Genomic DNA, 14818 nt, shown 5'->3' with positions numbered 1-14818 from the left:
TGGTTAGTTTTCCTTTCTCTTTATCTTATTAGTCTATTTGATGTATTTATCTACAAATTTTGCACTGGTGGTTACTTGTCGTGTACTACATTAAGTTTATTGGAAAAATCAGATGACTCGCAACTGACACATGTTATAGCTAGCTTTAAGAGACATATAGTAATGTGGAAAAGGACTGATAAACAAGACTCAGTCTCATCATAGTCTTTGGTTTTTTCGCAGCCTTCAGAAGAGCTGCTTCCTTCAGGCACCTCTGCTTGGGCTTCAATATTCAGCTGTGGCGGCTGCAGCTGCAGCTGGCTCTGCACAGCAATGCCTCAGCCTCTAGGGTTAAATCATTCAGACTGTGTGGATAAATAGATGAGTGAATGAATGCATGAATGCATGAGTGCCTGAGTGCCAGGCCTTGTTAATTATATGAGGTAAATGGTCATCATCTTCAAAGAGACAGCGTTTGTAAAAAAAAACCCAAAAAACAAAAAAAACAAACTGTAACTCGTCAGATAATAACACTTTACACATCATCCTGGTAAACAAGACTAACCCATGCTAGCAGCTCTATGAGGTAATGGAGCTAAATGCTAGCTTTAGCATTTTTAACATGCTAACAACGACAATACTAACATGCTGATGTTCTCCAGATACAATAAAAAACAAAACCTTTAAAGATGCGTATCTGAAAACAAAGCTGCAGCTGCAGTTTTGCAGAACTTTATGCAGAGACTAACTGTAGCTCTGCAGCTTCGGTGACGTCGGCCCACGGCTGGCCCATATACTTCATCATGTGGGCTATCACTATTAACTGATAGCCGGAAGATTGTCTGTGAGAGAATTGGTCCAGATGTGGGAGTGTAGCATCTGATAATCATGATGAATACGGGCCAGATCTGGGCCATGGAACCGGTGTGTATACTGGGCAAGGAGAAAACAAGCATGAGGCCCAATTATGGGCTGCATTTATTTTGCTATCTGGGTACCTCAATGAAGAACTGATTGGCTGTACTTTTTTTTTTTACACTTGATTTCATATGACTTCAAGATATAACAGATTCTGTTGTGATTGTTGTGCAATAGATTTGAAATCATGTTCAACCTGTTTTATGTTGATGATACACTGTAGTATATGTATTTACCAGATGGCCTTGTCCCTTTTGACTCAGACACAGTTACTACCTGTTTCCACTATCAAAAGACGCAAATCAGTATCCATTCTTTTCTTTTTTTTTCCTCTGACGTTTTTTGCCCTTGATGTCAGAAGCATAATGTTGCAAGAGAACCCCCTTTCATCGGGAATAATGTGTAGAGGATAAGCAGCCTGATCTTTTGAAAGAGTTCATTAAAAGAGCTAATATTTTCATTTGAAGGTCAAGTGACAGAAGCAAGATCTTACAGACTTTTGCTGTTTGTTGGCTGAGGTAAAAACATGCACAGAAATGGAGCGCACTTATAGAGCACTTCTCGAATCTTATCAACCACTCAAAGCGTTTTACACTACAAGCCACATTCACGCATTCATACAGCGCTTATTTATCCATCACACACTTACACACCAGTGATACATGAGGGACAGTTTGGGGTTGAGCATCTTGCTCAAGGACACTTCAACATGCAGACTGGAGTAGCTGGGGATTGAACCACCAACCTTTCGATTAGTGGATGACCCTCTCTACCTCCTGGCCCACAGCTGCCGACTTTTCGGAATTTGGATCTCGAGGCTAATCGTCGGCCATCGTCTAGCACCTCCTCCTCATTGGTGTTATAACCATGTGCACTGTTCATTTGAAGGTCATCTCAGCTTTCATACCATCCTTGCTTCCACTTTCTGCCATTGTTTTTGTTTGTGCCGAAAGTGTTCCCTTTTGCAATCCAGCAGAAGTGCAAAAACAATTTTTTTTTTAGTTTTTTAGTTTCCAATCCTCTATCGACTGTCCTTATTATGACTAAACAGAGGAACACCGAGAACCACCCACATCAATATTTCAAGCACTCATGGGCAGACATGAGCACAAAAGAGACATGGTCCAGAGGCAGGGAGGGAATAGAGAGAGAGATGGGCCACAGGCCAAAACAGAAGTGAATAAGGCAGAGTCCGAATGAAAAAGTGAATGAGAATTGTATTGAATAGGGTAGAAAAGTCAAAACAAACCTGTTGAACAACTTCAGAGGTAGAGATGGTGAGTGTCGGAGGGGCTGGGTGATTTGTAACTGTGATTTGAGGTTTTCCACCAAGCCCAGGTGAGGCAGAAAGGATCAACTAAAGGCCAAACACTCAGAGTCGCAATGAAAAGCTATAGGAGATGGACAACAGCAAAATAGAAAGACATGGAGAGACGAGCAGGGGAAATGAACACACAAAAAGGAAAGAAGACGTATTGAGCCGGAACAAAGCCAACAAGCTACATGACTCACATTTATGGTGACAAACAAACAAAGGTGTGCTATTTTAATACCGAAGCTCTACCAGAACAAAAGAATTGTCTTGATATATGAGCTAAGGGCACAGACCCTGCAGCTCCGGTCACAGCATGTGCTTCATTTTCCTCCCTGGCAGTTTTTTTGACACATAAGAACTATGTGATGTGTTTTTTCATCCCCATCCAGTGCTGGTGAAAAAGGCTATGTGATTTTTTTGGATACATGATGCAACATTTAGTCAGAGTTTTCCCGCAGAAGCATTTGTGGTGGTGTCCTGTCAAAATCCTCCTTCCCTGTATCAGCTTGACGAAGAGTGCAGTGGTTTCGACTTTATTTTTCTCTCTTTTAAACCTCTAAAACATGGGGCTGATATTTTTTAATGAACACTGGATGATTTAGACTGTGATAGGTGCTGTGTTACGTCAGAAAGTGATTGGTTGCTGAAGTGGTGTAGCTGGTGTGCTAACTGAAGATGGAAAATAAACAACCTCCAACCTGAACAACCATATAGGTTGTTTGTTCCAACCTTTTGCTACAACCCATAAGAGTGTCTCCTGATGTAGTGCATCTAGGGACCGCACCTTGGTTGTCAAGGTTACAATAATAAAGATGCAGAGTGTACCAGACCTTCATTGCGGGTCATGGCTTGATTAGGTTTAGAAGATTGTGGTTTGGGTTAAAAGAAGTACTTCCCTAATACTAGACGATTTTTGTTGCCATGGTTACAACAAATCGTATTTATACATCATAATAACCTGCTCTTTTAAAGGAGGACAGTTCCCTTTTAAGTAAAGATTTCCAAGCTAACAACCTTGCTAAATGTCTGCTGACCATGTCTTGTTTGTTGAGCAGTTTATACTTAAAAGTAGATGGTTTGACTCAACTAATAAATCATAATGGCTTCCTCCATTTTGGAGGCCAGTAATATTAAGATGACATAATGGTCAGCACCCAAATTCATATGTGCTCCACATGCAAAGCCATGAATTGCATCAATGACATTAAAATGATTTTTAGATAAATTGGTCACCGTAAAACTTTAATTCCTGGTGTGTCCAGGCCTTCACTGAATTTTAACATCCTTGGTTGCATGTTCCCCAAAAAACTGGCATCTAAAAGCGAACCTCACAGATTCAAACTGACTAACTGTATCCATGACAGACTTCACCTTCGCATTCTTGACAGTTTGATCCTCACACATTTACACCTGGGATCTTCCCAATGCAACCAGAGCTGTCAGCTGCTGGCCGCTGAGCAGCCTCACTAGAACAGTTGGAGGTTATGACTAAACCTGCTGCTATTTTTAGCATTACTAGCACTCCTCATGGGGCTAGCTGTTCTACGGGAAAGCCAGGGCCAGTGTAGATGCAATTATATATTTATTTCCTAATTTTCAATTAGGAAGGTTTTAGTCACTGGAAGACACTTACAGGATATAAAGGATTTAAGGAGCTGCCCAAGTATAGCAGACAAGAACTACTAATGACATAAATTTTAGTTTAATAAATACCAAAAGTACAGCATGTACAGAAGAGGTTGGTTAGCAAACAGTGTTAGCATGAACCATCGACATCAGATGTGACATTATAACGGCTGTGCTGTACAGTGCACCTGCATGACTGTGGGGGAAGATTACTAGTCAGCTGATGGTCACACAGCTGGTGAGGCTGCCAGTGATTGCGAAGCATGAATGAAACAGCTGATGCTACTCAGCTAATATAAGCACGACTTAAGTGTTCTGCCCGAGCTAACGCTATGCTCCAGTAATTCTAAAGGCCCAGTGAAATTTCACAGCAAAAAAAAACTGATTTATTCCAGCAGAATCCCCATGATTATCGGATACAGCCGCAGGGCTGAAGTAAATCCATGCAAAATTTTTCATTCAGCTTAGGTGAAATCTGACCCACAAATTCAGACGGCGGACCAATAGCAGGCTGTCTCGACACTGCTGAACTTTGACGCAACAGAAAGCTGGAGAGGCCAAAAAATGGAGGAAGCTATTGTAGCTTATTGGCTGTGCTGCACCGAACCGTTAGAAAAGATGTGCTGATTCATTTCAGAGCTCTCTGGTGTGCCTCAATGGTAAAAAAAAAAAAAAAAAAAAATACGGCATCTTCCACAAAGTATCTGTCCTCCTGACCAACCGCACACAGTATCTTTTTTAACTATAATCTAGCGCCCACTCCTGCAGTTTTAAGCCAGTGTTTCAGCGCTTCACCCTGCATGTCCACCGGATTTCTCCAGGGTTAAATGCCTTGCTCAGACACACTCCAGGGTGGAAGCTGTGAAAGCAGAGTGAATTAGTTTGCCGAACTGGGTCCATTTGCAAATGACAAATTTGACCCAGATCTAGTGAGCAGCAGATGAATTTAAGTTTGACAGACGTTCAGTGATTTGGAGTTTCAAAGCTTAGCTGCAGAAATTTTGTGTGTATTGACTGGCGAAAACTAACAGGGACATTAGCAGATCATTAATGTGGCTATGTATATGTAGCATATATATATAGTATATAGATGCAATGGATGCAATTTATGATAATGGTGGTTATTTACACACTGTTTCATGTGCTTATAACCCAAAAATTATGACTACATTGATTTTACTTGACATTACATTATTCACAGAGCAGGATATGGGACAAATTGCGTCCCATATTGATTCAATACAAGGCGCAGCATTTTATCTTCAAATATGGGGCAATCCCATATTATACGGGACAGGTGGCAACCCTAGCGGGAAACGGGCTACAAGCAGAGAGGCTATTCTTGTGTGTACTATGAACAATTATGTAACAACACTAATAATATTAGACATGTTTATGTTTCACATACATCAGAGATGTATAAATGCGATGTGTTGGTTACTGTTTTAGGGCAATTCACATTCACATAGCATTACGTTCATTATGATAATGATGAACACACTGGCATATGATCCCACCTATGTTGTATATGTCATCTCATACGTGGCGATACTGTATGTCTGTCTGTATGCGGTGTCTGTATCTTGTGGCCCGTGGCAGAGCTTATTCTTGATTCGGGGCCTCTCTCGCCCGATTGTCAGTGATCTTAAGCACGACTGGAACCTGACAGACACCTGCTCATCTGCGAGGAGAGAAAGTTGTGGAAAAGGAGAAAACTGAAAAAAGGGTAAAAGAAATAACTCAGTGTCAGTGTGATTGTGCAGCCCTGAAGTGGGGGAGTGATGAAGCTTATCATTATTGAAACATGAATATAATTTGTTAATCAGACTGCGAGCTGCTTCACCTGCTGAAATATGAACTCGATCTTCATTTTGATTCTCTCTCTTAACCCCCCTGCTGATTCACTCTGATTCTCTATCCTCAATCCTATCCATCTTCATCTTCCCTACCCACTGCCTTCCCCTCCCATCCACTCTCAGTCCTCTCTTTCACAATATGGCCCTGTGCTCACTGAATGTAAATCATATTTCAGTCTCTTTCATCAGGCCCTGTGCCCTCTTAATGCTCAGTGAGCAATGGCAACATCACCAGGCACGACTATTTATACATGACGACTCCAGAGTGGCTCGGGATCCGGCTCTGTTTTCAGCCTCTCCAAATATACACTGAACCATGGATCTGACATCGGCTGACATACTGCATGCCTAGTTGATATTCTGGGGATTTAAATCTATAATTATGTGTGTGTGTAATACAAGCTCATGCAGGTGGACAAACTTCATGTCACCTTAGGATATCGGATCATTTTCCTCCAGAGTTTCCTTGAGAGATCTACATAATAACTATGTAGCTTGGTTCTAATTATGATAAGTATTGATGATGTTCAATTATTACGCATGATTCCAAATACTTGCCAGTGTAAACTAGAATGTCTCTCAATGTCAATGTGTCAGATAAAGATACGAAGATATGAAATACCTAAACACAAACATACATTTCAACACATAAAGAATGAAGTTTAGAATTCATAACAAATATTTACTTTGGTTTACATCGAGGGGTTTCTCAGTCGGTTCTCCCTATTAGTAGGAAATAACATGGGTCCTTCCCAGGAGTTTCCTAGAAAACTATGTTAAATAAAGTGTTACCAATGTTTGAATGTTTGGCAGTAACATTCATCTTTCACAGGATAAGCTTTTTATTTGCTGTTATTATGAGGTACAATTTTTAATTTGTCCGATTTGGTTTATGACTAAATACTGGCAAAACTAATGACATTTCCATCAGCCTTAGCCTGCCTTAGCCTGCCTTAGCCTGCCTTAGCCTGCCTTAGCCTGCCTTAGCTGTTTTAGTTTGGTGTTCATTAACAAATAGCAAGCTAACCCAATAAACAAATATACCCAGTATACCTACCCAACAACAGCATGTTAGTATTGTTATGGTTAGCATGTTAGCATTTAGCTACACATTTTTCCAGTATTTTGAGCACTTTTAGCAGGGAATGAAATTTCTGCCAACAGCGCAGAACAAATGAGCACTGACCAAAATGAAATGTTACTGTTTCATTATGTACAAGTACTTACAAGATTTATTTGTTGTGTGTATGTTCTGTTATTCAGTATATGTAAAAACTACTTCCTGTTTAGAGCCAGTTACCAAGTGCTAGCCTTTTAACATGCTAAACCAACATGGTGAGCATGGTAAACACTATACCCTCTAAACGTCAGCATGTAAGGGTTGTCATTCCGTGCATGTTTGCTTCCTGATGTTCGCATTTCCATGAAAGCTAAGCTAGTATGTGTCTAAGTACAGGCTCACAGAGCTGCTAGCATGCTGCTGTTGTTAAGCTGTAAACTCACTGTTAATGTGTCTCTGTGCTTTATTTTTTTCACAGCTCCAGTCATCAGGTTTAATGATTAAGCTTTCATTTATGACACACAGCCAAAAGGATTTGCACTGGGGACCTTTTCTGAAGAGCGCTTCCTCTTTTTTTTTTTTTTTTTTGCTATGGCAACGATGAATGGCAGAGAAGAGCAATGGCGTGGTGCTGCCCTCACAATGACATATTGCTGTAGCTAGAATAAATGATTGAAACTGTAAGCCTTGAGGTCTTTGGCTAATTGTTGAACACATATGCTCTGGTGGGGCTGTGGGTGTCAAACTGTGTTAGAGAAAAGACAGTCTGAGTCACGTATCAATCTCTGCGGAAAAAGGCCCAGAGATATGCATTCATTACCCAGCTATGGGAATGGATTATCATACGTTGCAGAGCACATGCGACCACAATACCTCTGAGAAATAAAGGGCAGCCTTAACAAGCACTGACAGCCGTACAGAGCAGACTTCTATGCGTGTTTCAATTTGCCAAACCCATAAGCAAAATTAACGGCAGGTAGACAAATGAGTTATCGGTATGAGTCAAATGAAGCGGGGAGTTTCTGTGCTATGTTCGACAGACCACGTAACACTGCAACTATTCTCAGAGCCAAAGCGGTGAGCAACAAGTCATCATCACACAGCAGACTGGCAATGCGTCACACACACGGCTCGGCTGCCAGCTCCATTAAAAGATTTGAATCTGTGAAACTGAGACGAAAGAGATGCCTGGTAAAAGTTAATGGAATTTTTACGAGCTCACCGGACTTGATGAGGACGCCGGTGTCCTCATCAAGCCTGGATCAATGTCTCACAGGGACACATTGTGGCTTTTAGTTTATTTAACATTTAATTAAGCGCGTTTAGGAACGGTGTTGCATGTTGATAGATTTTTTTTCTTTTCTAAAATAGCTCACAATTAGTGGTTGGCAAAAATCACACTCTTTGCATAAAAGCTGGAGAAAGGCAACTTGGAAAAGCTTTAGAAATGAACTATAAGACAAGCCTAATACATTGCTCCATTTAGTGTCCTTTAGATTGAATTGCGCCTTCTGAAAACCCATTTGTTGAGGGCATATTGTGAAAGCTTTATAGGGAATGTGGTCACAGGTGGGAGATGTCTTTTCACTCCATTCAGCAGACACATAAAAAAAAAAACAACAAAACATGAGAGTGAGTTAGTGACAGCGATGAAAATAAGGCAAGGAAACATTCCTGACCTCTAGTGCCACTGTCTGCATTTATGTAGACGACTCATTCAGAGAACACATGAGCCCTCCACTTGAAAAAGTTACCCTATCTCTCTCTTTAACCATGTTATCCTGTTAACCCTGTGTGACTACCTTAAATCCCCCAGTATGAAATCCTTTTAAATTCTTTTATGTCGCGTTAAATTTACCAAACGCATTAAAATGAGATATTTTGCCAGTTATGCAAATCCTGATAATCTGACTGCCTCAGACACAAGAGAACAGACATTTTAAGACACTTCCTGGCATGAATCAACTCCAATTAACACCAGGTGATTAGCAATTGTCTGGCTGTGATGAATTCCCGATTAAGTCCATATAATTTATACACCTTGGTGTACACAGGAACTGTTTTTAACACCAGCTTTGCCCTCTCAACCTCACAGATGCTACACCGCCCCCCACTGGCCAACAGCAGCCGTCACACCATCAGGCAGCACCGAGTCAGGTCATGAGTATTAGAAACATTTAAATTATGTAACCGCTAATTTATGCTCAAAGATTTTAATGAGCCAGAACAAAATAATGAAAAGTGCAAACTTCCTTGATTAAAGGCCTATTTTTGTGCATATTTGCATGTATGTAAATTAATGAAAAGTGCGTGCATGTGTGCAGAATCACGCAGAATACTAATCCTCCTGCGTGATAAGATGTGACATTGCAGCACAAGATCACATCATCTGTCTCATGCATCAGTGTGTGTGCATTCTTCCCTGTTCGCACAGTCATGACCAGAAGGTCAGACAGATGCTGTAAACACGAGCCAGTGTCCCTGGAGGTTCGTGCGGCTACACAAGCGGAAAAACACGCTCTTTGCACTCAAGATAAACCATTGCATCACTTCACATCTGCAGTTGCTGGACACGTGGATTGTCCTCCCCCTGTACGTGGAGGATTTTGGCCACAGCTGAGAGACCACCTGGGAATCCATCAGTCATCGTTATGGCTGGCCGTCCAATGACATTGCAGCGTTTAAATAAATGAAATGGGCCAGAGAAAGAAAAATACGGTGCATCATCAAATATTAAGCTCAGCCTTACAAATGAGTTGGAGACAAGGTCGTGTTTTATAACCAGCCGGCTGCAGAGCTCTAGTCCTCTCCTCTCTATGGGAATCTGGGAACACTGCCCATATGCTCCATTAACACTGACTACAGGCTTTTTTTTTTTTTTTCAAGGAAAGATAGGAACAGACTGTAAGCACTCATGATACAATTCCAAGATACAGCATGTGTTGTAATGCCAGCTTGTGACAGATATTTTCACCAGCTGTGCAGTTTGTTATCTAAAAAAGAATATAAATAGAGGACTTTCTCTCCCATGGGTGAGAAAGTAGAAGAAAACCGATCAGCTGTGAGTGATCATGAATTGGCAAGTTGATTAGTTATATCGACAGGAAAGGTTCAAGGTGAAATTATCCCATGTTCCATAAGTATCTATTTCTGAAGAGGATGATGTGAGCAGCATTGATGCAGACATGAGGAGACAAGCTCTGAATATGATACCGGGTCATTACCACCAACCTCTTCGATGAAAATCAAGTGTTTAACCTTCTTAACATGTCCATATGTTTTTTTAATATATAATATAAAACATATCATGAGTGAAATAATCAGTCTATGCCCTGACTGACTATTTCCACCTTAAACTGCTGTCAACTAGTGACAGTCTAGGGTTTCATATGTAACATACCTAAACAACCAATCCTATCAACTTGTGAGGATGGGGGGCGGGGCAGAATAAAACCGAAGCTTTCTCAGGACAGAGAGCCAGAGTTTGCATTAGCACAGCCGCTAACACTGTGTCAGCCACTACCAGTTACAAGTTACAGCATTAAAGAAATAAAAGATGCTAACTATGCTAACCGTTCTGATACGTCTGGTAGTGGTCAAGTTTGGTGCACAATAGACTCCTCCTCTTACCATCTTGATACTCTCTGTTGTTTCACCTGTCAACCTAGCGCAAGTGGTGGGCGGGGCAGAAGGCCTGATCCAGGAAGTAAGAGTAGATCTACCTCCTACCCCAGATTTCCACTTTTATCTGTTATTGGTCTTCGCAACTCTTGAGAGAAAATCTGGCTCTTTGGCTGCTAAATGCCCTACTATACTCCACTTAGTTGCTAACTTTATCTATTGACACTGATGAGATGAATAAAACTGATCAAAAACATAAAAGCAGCAGGTCTGAGAAGTGGCCCAGTTCATTACACAAGGTCATTTGATCCATTGTTGATGTAAAAATATCTACTATAGCACCTTTAACAGGTTAAACACAAGAAACAAAGAGCTAATATTCATGCACAAACCTCAGTGACCCTTGCATATCAAAAGGCTGAGAAATGTCTCCTAATGGTGAGCTGGAGATAGCTAATGAGACACTGGAATGCAAAACAGCCATAATAAACCCTCTTATCTTTTGAGAGCTGAGACTTATACCACAGCAGCCCAAACATATGTCTGATGACAAAAAAATAAATATATATTAGCTGGACCGGAAAGCAGAAGAAAACCTCAGAAGATGCTATCTTGGCTTCAGTGATGTGGCTCATTAACCACAGTAATCTGAAAAATGTTTTCATCTCCAGAGCCAGATGTGATTTGATTCTAATAGTTCCATGTCTCTCTCTCCACTCTGGCCTGACGGAGAAGTCTCGCGCTGCTTCCAGCAGCAGCCGACATACCAATTACAGGGTTATTTTTAAAATCTTGCTTAACCATAAAGCTCCCCAAAATAGGTTTTAAATAACAGGGTGTCGAATATCAGCAACCCAGTGGGACCCACTGCACAGATGCAGCTGGTGTGTGATCTGTGCCACCAGTTTGCACTGGCACACTCTGAGAACTACAGGCCCCATGATACATTGGCTCATGTGGATTTTGTTGGGTTATATTTTTATAGTTTGGTTGCTTTGAAGAGAGACGTTTCCATGCAGCATCGTTGAGCTCATTGTCCTTGGAACATTTTGACAGGTCAAGTCGACATTAGGAGCGAAAAAGTAGGTCATCTGGACCTTCTTGTCTCATCATCAGACATTTGGTAAATGGGAGTTTTTCTCATAATGACCCACTTAACTTCCAGCAGACTTAGATTTTCCTCTCAGAGAAGCCAGCTGAGATGGAAAAACAAAGCAGGAGAGCAAAAGCCGCCCTCCTCTCCGGCAAGGAGACGTGTACTGTAAGTGTTTTTCACCAGAGCTGAGGAAATGAGAGAGAACTGCAAATTGCCTGAGAGCGAATGATACTGAAGTAAATGGAACGATGGGAAATGTCACAGTTTGTCTTCCTATCCAGAAATAAGTTAAAAGTATGGTCAACCAACACCTGAAGTCATCCCATGAAGAAGAAAACTGTGAAATCCACACAAACACAAATTCACCACTCAAAAAATAGACGTGTTTTGTGCTTGCAGTCGTGTCACCGCTACTAACTTTACAATTTTTTTTTGAAGGTTTTTCCAGTTTGTTGAAATGCAACTTGCAACAAACCCATTCATCTATCTGACACATTCAGAACAAAGTGCAGAACATGGCAGTTACCTGGAGAGAAGTGGAAAAGTCACTGGACAAAGAAGGCACAGTTCACACCACATAACACCATGAAAATCCACAGTGGCAGTACTTACCGTATTGGCCGCAGCAGGCTTCTCAAACATCCTCTTAAGACTATCGAGTGGGATGGCAAACCTTTCAATCCTCTTAGCAGCCTGCAGGTCCTCTCTGAGCACTGGACTGTCTGATGCCTCTACCTGCGGCCCAGAAGCGAAGCCCGAGGTCGCTGACACTGTGCTCGCCACCTCCTCTCCATTTCCTGATTGAATTTCCATTGTTGTACAGAAACTGTATCCCCCCGTACTTTTCCCTTCAGGCTGTTGCTCGGAGGGGAAGTCTATTGTGCGAGGTGAATCTGAATCCGGAGGGGTGAGGAAGTGTGGGAGAAAAACAGGGAGTTATGAGAGGCTGAGGAACAGAGATGGAGATGTTGCCGGGGTTCCTCTTTGTCTGTCTGGCTCTCTGGGTTTTGCAGGCACAGCGAGGAGCTGGAGGAAAGAGGAGGAGAAAAGAAAAAGTTCACAGGGAAATTCTTTTCCCCCCCCTTCTCTTCCTCTGCCTGGTAATTACTCATACTCACACAGAAGCCTATGTAAACTCACATGTGGGCTCAGAAAAGCAAATTGAGATATGAGCTGAAAGAGCAGGCCAAAGGAGTATTGACAAAGGAAAGAAGAGAGAGAGAGTGGCTGTTAGAAAAAGGGAGAAAGAGGACAGAGAAGTGCTGATGCTGTGAGGTTAAACCCTGTTTCCTGGAGACTCCAAAAAAAAAACAAACAACCACATTTGACCTTGTTTTATCAGCCTGATACTTGACATGAAAACTGCTTATAAACATGAATTTGAGCTGATAGTTCAAAGTCTACAGAGCTCTTGTGCTTTGTATCTGATGTTGACAGTAAGTGATGTAAGTGCAGCAGTTAACAGCAGTGGCGTATACACCTAAGTACATGTACAGTACTTAAGTATAATTTTAGGATTGTTACCTGACCATTTCTATTTTATGCCATTTTATACTTTTGCTTCATTAATGATTTTAAATATAAAATACATGATCATATACTTATAAATATATGATGCATTATTATAGGTTAAACCAACCAATAGGTTATAAAGCAGTTAAACCTGACCATCTATAACATTATGTTGATAACATGTTAATGAATCACAAATAATAATCCAGTTTATATGAAGATATTTGCACAGAAGTAACCAATAAAATCTATTTAGCTGCTTCAGTTTCACTGTGTGTGTGTGTGTGTGTGTGTGTGTGTGTTGTGCATGCTGGCTCCCTGTCACACTGTCATTGTTAATGTTGTAACGAATACCTGTTCTATTCCAACCCACACAAGTCATAAATGTCTGTTGTGAAAATATCCACTGTACATAATAACATAACACTGACAGGGGCCACTCTGCTGCATGATAAGTACTACTTGTGATACTCTAAATCAGTGGTACCCAACCTGTGGGCTGTGTACAAAGGAGATGTGACGCACTGCACGAGGCGTATGGTGGTTCTCGGTTCCTGATCCTCAACCCCCTCCCCCCGGAAAAATGCACATCTGTAGCCCAGGTTGCATGGCTCAGTAGTTAATAAATGTCTTTTTTCAAAATAAAACAGCATTTTAAAGCGTCCTTTTATTGTGACGAGCCCCAGAGTCATGTGTGCAATAATCACGCTGTGTAATCAGATGTGCCACACCTGTGAGGTGGATGGGCGGCGCCTTTTGTGGGGTTAGAAAAAATCTTTCCTCCCCTCGCTCCCTGCTTGTCAGAAAATAGTCACGCTGGATCCGATCTGATGAAAGCAGATTTGGAATTCATCATCATGTCATCATAGGACAAATAATTACACATAGTTCTGGCTTTCAATCTCACATGTAACTTCTTTTGCACTGTAACATTAACATTTATGTTCAGTCCCTTCATGCTTGTTTGTTTGTCTACCTTCTTCTTCCATCTTATTTTTTTCCTGTTTTAAGGTGGTTGTTTACCTTTTTTTTTTATGCTTCCGGGCCTCCTCTGGTAACCACGGTAACCCCGTGTTTAATGTCAGACCGCTACGAACTTTGGATAATTCCCTCAGGCAAAGTGTGCAGAAATGCAGACTTATGGAAAGTGGGCCTTCATGCCCTAGATATTTTTACAGTGGGACAGCCCTGAGCCCTCATGGACTTACCGGGAACGCCCCTCAAAGTCTGTGAGGGTGGGCACTGGGATTTGGGATTTTAAATTGAAACTCCTGAAAAATATGAGCAAAAACAAAAGTGTTGCCTTTATATTTTTGTTCAGTGCATTAAGCTGTACTAAGGTCAGAAGGAACACTGAGGAAGCAAAGCCAGCAAAACAAAATCATTAAACACTGGCAACAATCAGATTTGCTTTACCTTTCGATCAACCGGTGAAAAGGCTTAAAGGAAACAGATTAACAGCTTTTCACCTCGCCCATCCTCTCTTAAACAACAGGTCTGGGTGTGTAGGAAAGCTCATTATTCCTGTTCAAACCAAGGAAGGTCCATAACGACCAACCCTGCCGGCCTGCTCTGCAGCTGTGATGGCAAATATATTGTTCGTTTTTCACCAGCCACACCAGCGCTTCCTGGGGAGTGTTTTCCTGAGCTCAGCCCTGGCAAGAAAAGGGAAATTAACACGTTAACTGAGCTTCCTCTGCATGACTCACATTTCAGCTGTTCCTCTCTCATCCTGTCATGTTTAAAGTGTGATCCTCACTATATTGTGCCACATTTGCCAGCTTTGAGGAAGCGGGTGTGTGTTAGCTGGAGTCAAAACGAGAAAAAGAAGAGCG

General features: G+C 41.5%; 1 protein-coding gene across 1 annotated transcript in view; it reads right to left on the bottom strand.

Moving 5' to 3' along the window:
- The window catches only part of xirp2a (xin actin binding repeat containing 2a), a 52670-nt gene extending 38824 nt beyond the window's left edge, over nucleotides 1-13846 (bottom strand). The window contains exons 1-2 of the mRNA XM_071464924.1: nucleotides 13715-13846; nucleotides 12084-12497 (exon numbers count right to left, since the gene is read on the bottom strand). Coding sequence (XP_071321025.1) covers nucleotides 12084-12284 — 201 coding nt within the window. The 5' untranslated portion in view covers nucleotides 12285-12497; nucleotides 13715-13846. The remainder of the gene's footprint in view (nucleotides 1-12083; nucleotides 12498-13714) is intronic.
- Nucleotides 13847-14818: the final 972 nt, after the last annotated feature.

The sequence above is a fragment of the Trachinotus anak genome, unplaced genomic scaffold (genome assembly GCF_046630095.1).
Source record: "Trachinotus anak isolate AG129_WGS33_773 ecotype Australia unplaced genomic scaffold, CSIRO_AGI_Tana_v1 ptg000026l, whole genome shotgun sequence".
NCBI classification, from domain to species: domain Eukaryota; kingdom Metazoa; phylum Chordata; class Actinopteri; order Carangiformes; family Carangidae; genus Trachinotus; species Trachinotus anak.
This window is presented reverse-complemented; position numbering and strand designations above follow the sequence as displayed.